We start from the raw sequence: 6,162 nt of genomic DNA, 5'->3' as shown, positions 1-6,162 counted from the left end.
TTTTTTTTGAGCGTTTGGGGCGGGGGGGGGGGAGTGACGGGATCAAGGTTGTATTTCCCCGTCACCTCTCTAGCACAGCACCAGCCCGATGGCTGTTGCTTTCTGTCCCTCCCATGCAGACAGGGCAGCAGTTACATAAAGCAAGGGGTCATTTCTCTGTGCTGGAGAGCATATGGCAAAGACAAACCAGATCACCATCTGCAAAGCTGCTGACTGCATCCAGGTTTTTGTAGCCTGCTACGCAAATCACGGTGCAAAGAGTTAGGGTGGGTGCTGCTGTGAAACAGCATTGAAAGGCACACATTACCAGCAACTTTACCTGTGCTTGCATGAATTTTCACTGGCCAGCAGATGGTGATCTGGATGTTAGCTGTGCAGCTGAGGGCAACATCTCTGCCTCCAGCCCTGTCCCGACATGCAGGTCATGTCCCTATTTATGGCCACTGAAATTTTTTCATTTGCCATATAAGTACAGTCTAACTCTTTGTGGGGGAGATGCAAAATTCCTAAATCCTTTTCAAAGCCTCAGCTCTATTCCAGCAGAGCCTGTAGTTGTGTGTGAGATCTACTACTAGCTAGAGAGAAGAGGAGTTGTAATTGGCCACGAGAGGCATTACCAAAATCTAATAAAGATAATACAGAAGAGGAAAAATTTTTAGCTTGGTTTAAACGCTTTTTTCTTGTTGTGACAGGCACAAAGTAACTATTCTTTGGTGGTGGAAGCAAAAGACCGTGGTGGTGAATTAGGTGGGAATGCTGCAACATGTTCTTTGAAAATCAAGATTTTGGATGTCAATGACAATCTGCCTGTGGTTGAAAGTCGTGCAGTAAGTACATTTATCACATTATTTGGCATGTTCCTACACCTGTCAGTATCCCATTGCTTAATACGAAGTTGTGCAAGCTTTCTTGCACTGGTGAAATGAGGTAAATCATGACATCTTTTTAAAGAAGGGTTTTTTTCAATTGCAGTTTGAAGGAAGCATTGAAGAAAACAGAGCAAATGTGGAAATTCTGCGAATAAAAGTATTTGACAAAGATGAAGAGTTTTCTGATAACTGGTTGGCGAACTTTTCATTTGTTTCTGGTAATGAAGGCGGCTTTTTTCGTATAGTAACAAATACCCAAACAAATGAAGGAATTTTGACTCTTGTGAAGGTTCGTATATTCTTTAGAGAGTCTTCTTTAAATATTAGAATAATTTATTGCCTTTAAGTTGACGTACAAATTATTTATATTCAGTCAGTATGTAAACTGTAAATTTACATGGTGGACACTCCTCCTTTGGTATACTCTTTGTTGGTGTATTCAATAATTCCGTGCAAAATAATAATTTTGTCCAGGTTTACCATTTACATTCTGTGTGATCTCAAATATATCTAGTGGGGCAGAAGTCCCCAAACTCTCCTTGTCGTTGGGCAACAGTGCTAACAGATACGCTGTAAAATTGCCCATATTTTTTCTCTCCTTGCCGGTCTCAGTTTAAATTTCTTTATTTTCCATGGCCACAGAAAATGTTGCAGGCAACACCTACTCCATGAGCCATGGGCTACAGACTATTTTATGAATTTCCATAAATTGAAATGATGAAAATATTTTCCATAAATTGAAATTTCTGTTTTATGAGTTTCAGTCCCCTTTAGTCCACAAGAACTGAAGATGCATAGTGCCCTAAGTACCTCTTTTCTTTTTTTTTTTTCTGCTCTGGTTTCCGTATCTGAAAACTGATAATTGTAAAAAATTGATAAGCATTATTAAGTAAATCAATTGTTTTAAAAAAAAAAAAATTGGAAGAGCCAAGTAATATTGAGCACTGATTCACTGAAAGTAAGGACAGAATATGTGGGTAGGACCCATTGCACCTACCTTAAATTAGTTTAAATTCAATAATATAAAGACATACCTATGGTGCCATCCATTAAAAATAAGAAGAGTAATCTTCCTTATGTACTTTTAAAGAGTTGAAGCATTATGTATTGAGAGTAACATGTTAACCTACAGTTCTTCTGTGCACCGTAGCATCCTTATTATTTAATTAAGGATATTATTATTTAAATAAGGATGCTACAGTATTATTTAAATATTAAATGTATGAATGTTGTCTAGATATCAGGTTCTGTCAAATTCTGAGTGATTTTTTTTTTTTTATTGCTCTAGGAACTGGATTATGAAAAAATGCAAAGCCTAAACTTGGGCATTGTTGTTACAAACAAAGCAGAGTTCCACAAGTCAATTAAACACAGTTATAAAGCACAAACAATTCCAATCAAAATTAATGTGATTAATGTGCGGGAAGGCCCTATATTCCCCGGTGGCACAAAAATTATTGAAGCAAGTGAGAAACTGCGGATAAGACAGATTATTGGACAGTATCAAGCCTATGATGAAGACACTGGAAAAATAGCAGAGAACATTATGTAAGAATCTTTTTATAACCATCATAACTGAGTACGTTAGAAATCACATCTTACTGTGAAAATGTGTATATTGAACTGAAATAATTTTAGAGGCAATCATTTTCTACTAGGCATAATTCACGCCTAAAACAACATCATCATCTTCAATATTCTATTATGCAGAAAATAGCTGACTTGAAAATCCTACTTGTTTGGTCATATATGGTGAGACATGAGTGTTTGTGCTGAAATTGTCCGTGCTTGCACGTTGTTTGTCATGCCTGTCTACTTTTGAGAGTAGATTTACGCATCTGACTTCATCGTCTGCAGAAACATTAGGAAGAAATACTCAGAAACATCTACCAATTGGACAGAAAGGGGTGTAAAGTAGATAAGTCTGCGTGTGTGTGTGTGTGTGTATTTAGATTTTGAATCGTAGCTCTTCAGATAAAATGCTGTTGATCCACTACCGTGGCTTTTACAAATGGTGCAGACCAGCAGAGTTGCATACCCAGCGGTGGACCCCTGTCCCCCACGCCTGTCATACAGTCTCTCCCGGGTGGCTGCTGCTCAGCTTTTGCTGGGAGCAGGGATGGAGGAAGAGGACCACAACCGGCAGCACAGCTCCCTCTCCTGCTCTGGTCTCACTCTCTGAGTTTACTTTTTATAATGCCTCCACACGTAAATCCTGGCTCTAGAGGGAAAAGTAGGTTTCAACATTCAGGGTAGGCTTAAAATCTTAGGTTTATAGTTGAAAGCAATTCCAGTGGCAGGAATGTCAGACCTCAGACCTAGGGATTTGGTCTCTGCTTTAGAAGAGTAAACATACTGTGAAGCTGCTTTTTCCGCTGATGGTTGTTTTCCTCATTATAAATGAGTACATCTTTATATGCAATTTTAATCAGATACATGAAAGGAAGAGATACAGCAAACTGGATCACAGTAGACTCAGTCACAGGTGAAATCCGACTTGCCAAAAACCTCGATTATGAGTCGTCTTATGTGGTAAATGGTACCTACACTATCACCATGTTGGGTGTAACTACTGGTAAGTTGAGAGGGTTTTGTTTTCACACTAATTGGTTTGTTTAGGGTTTAGTTTGCCTTTCTACAACTCTAGTTGGTTTTAACTTCCCTATCTCTAACTGCCTAAAAGTTAGGCGCCTAGTACAGTTTCCCATAGGCTCTGTATTTGAAGGAGAGACACAGGTAACTCGTTGAAATAGGATGAACCTTGGAATGGGTTCCCAAGGTGCCCGTTTCTCTGACTAGATGCAGGTGAACTTCTTGTAAAAGTTTTGCAAAGAACAAGTCTGATAGGAACATCCCTTGTCAAGGTGGAAATTGCCAGTACCTCAGTATGCCAATCGACAGACTTCAGAGCCCTAAGTTTTCTTGAATGCTAAGCAAGAAAGACTCCCTGAACTTCTCGTGTATCCAGTTAAAATTCTTTCATAATCTGCATGTTATTGTGTAACCAAACACAGGAAATGCGTATTTTTTTTCTAAGTCAAAATAGTAAAACAACTTGCAGTCAGAAGAACTTTGTCAATATGTTTATTAACATTAGGAATGAAATACTGCTCCCATAAGCCCCAGGGAGAGAGCTCTTTCAACTTATTTCAGCAATGTTTGTGTTTTGGAAAATGCTAAGTTTTTTTTATTTTAAGATTGTATTTTTGCACTTTTCAAATCAATTTGATTTTTCGTATTTTAAAATCTTAGATTCTCCTAAGAAAACGGTCACCGGCACAGTCATTATTCAAGTTAAAGATGAGAATGATAACTGCCCAGTTATTGTGAACCCTAAGCAGACTGTGTGTTCAGATGCAAAATTAGTTGATGTTACAGCTAATGATTTGGATGGTTACCCAAACAGTGATCCTTTCAGTTTTACTGTCATTGATGAGCCAGAAGGGACAGCAAAAAAATGGATAATTGCATCCAGAAATGGTAAGAAAATACATTTTTAATTACTTTCAGTTCTTTGGAGTCCTAGTGTTGTAATTTGTTAATTCTAGTCAAACTGACAGTTTGGCTGAACCAGACCAAAAAAAACCGTATATATGGAGTCAGGCATGAAGACATACCACTCGCGTTCCGCTCCCTTCTCTCTAATGGCTATAAAAGCACAGTCATGTCTTCTAGGGCCTGTCGCCTTCCCTCAGTTGGACCATCTTTGCCTACCTTGATGACCCATATGTGGTGACCAGGATTTCATGGGTAATGCTGGTATCAAGCCATTCCCATCTTTCCACAAAAAGCATGCAGGGATGGAGGATGCTTTTTGTTAAAACTGAGCTTGGAGCTATGGTTGTGTTACTGGCTGCAGTTGCTCTAACTTACAAATAAATAAATAAATCTGTCTGCACAGTGGGCCTTGAAAAGGGGAAATACAGTGTAACCTAAGATTGTCCAGCACGGTAGGATCAAAAATAAGTCAGAAATCAGAAATCATTTTAATGAGTATTTCAAAATGACATGAGCATTTTCTTCTTCCATTTCTGTGCATATAAGCCTGGGAAATGCGTGAAGGAAATGCTTCAGGTAGATTGAAGGCACCAGAAAACACTTTTTTCTTCTCAGACTCATTATTCTGTCCTCCGTAATCCTACAGCGTAACACTGCAAAGCAATCAGCAGAGGCATCCTAATGGCCAGGTTTAGGACCAAGAAGGAATCTTCTTACCTTTCCTCACCCTGCTTGCAGCCAGACTAGCACTAATTGTAGGGATCACAGCTTTCCCAAATAGGGTGGCGTTCCCCAGCTGGGAACATCACCTGGGCATCTCTTGCCTAGTTGTGTCCTTGACATGACACGGCCGCAGGAGCAGGTGGTATGTTGGCTCCCCCATCTCTGCCTGTGGCCTGCAACAGATTAATCTTCTAAAGACTGAAGCTGGATTTTTGTGAATTCAGCCTTTAGCTATCCAGATGACATGAAGTTTAGCACTATATAGACGGTTGGGCTGTCTTCCGTGGTAAGTCCCTGCTGGTATGAAACTCTTCGCAATTATCTGAGACTGCAAGTGAGCACGGCTGCTTTGTTACCAGCATGAATTACTTGATAAAAATAAGAGCACATACGCTGTAGCAGCAGCTAATTAAACTTAATTCCATTGCATTGGCTGGACTTAACTGGAAGGGGCTTGTTAGCAGGCTGTGAAGGTTTTATTTCCCTTAGTTTACAGGAGTCAACTTTCTCCCCACTCATTTCTTGTTTGTCTTTTCTTTTTCTGCCTCAGGCACCAGCATACAGCTGGTACCACAACACCTGAAGCTGGGCATAACTGAAGTTCCCATCCTCATAAAGGATTTCCAAGGGTTCAGTTGTACTCGAGCACAGTCTCTGCAACTGACTGTTTGTGAGTGTGTGGATGGCAGCGCATGCAAAGAGAGAGTTATTGGCGCTAAGTCTGTGGGTCTGGGACCAGGAGCAGTTGCGCTAATCATCTTGGCGTTTTTACTTTTGCTGCGTAAGTAATTGTTTCATATTAACCTGTTTCTCATATTAATTGTTTCTCATAAGCTGGACATGAGCCAGCAATGTGTGCTCGCAGCCCAGAAGGCCAGCCTGGGCTGCATCCAAAGAAGCGTGGCCAGCAGGTCGAGGGAGGGGATTCTGCCCCTCTACTCTGCTCTGGTGAGACCCCACCTGGAGTACTGCGTCCAGCTCTGGAGCCCTCAGCATAAGAAAGACACGGACATCTTGGAGCAAGTCCAGAGGAGGGCCACGAAAATGATCAGGGGGATGGAACACCTCTCCT

General features: G+C 40.5%; 1 protein-coding gene across 1 annotated transcript in view; it reads left to right on the top strand.

Annotated features, from left to right (window-relative positions):
* The window catches only part of DSG2 (desmoglein 2), a 37,224-nt gene that overhangs the window by 24,734 nt on the left and 6,328 nt on the right, over positions 1-6,162 (top strand). Inside the window, exons 7-12 of the mRNA XM_019473743.1 lie at positions 693-827; positions 973-1,158; positions 2,158-2,417; positions 3,302-3,444; positions 4,122-4,349; positions 5,641-5,871. Coding sequence (XP_019329288.1) covers positions 693-827; positions 973-1,158; positions 2,158-2,417; positions 3,302-3,444; positions 4,122-4,349; positions 5,641-5,871 — 1,183 coding nt within the window. The remainder of the gene's footprint in view (positions 1-692; positions 828-972; positions 1,159-2,157; positions 2,418-3,301; positions 3,445-4,121; positions 4,350-5,640; positions 5,872-6,162) is intronic.

This window comes from Aptenodytes forsteri, unplaced genomic scaffold, assembly GCF_000699145.1.
Source record: "Aptenodytes forsteri isolate BGI_AS27 unplaced genomic scaffold, ASM69914v1 Scaffold23, whole genome shotgun sequence".
Classification (NCBI taxonomy): Eukaryota; Metazoa; Chordata; class Aves; order Sphenisciformes; family Spheniscidae; genus Aptenodytes; species Aptenodytes forsteri.
Note: the sequence above shows the minus strand (reverse complement) of the source record. Positions and strands in the feature narration are given on the sequence as shown.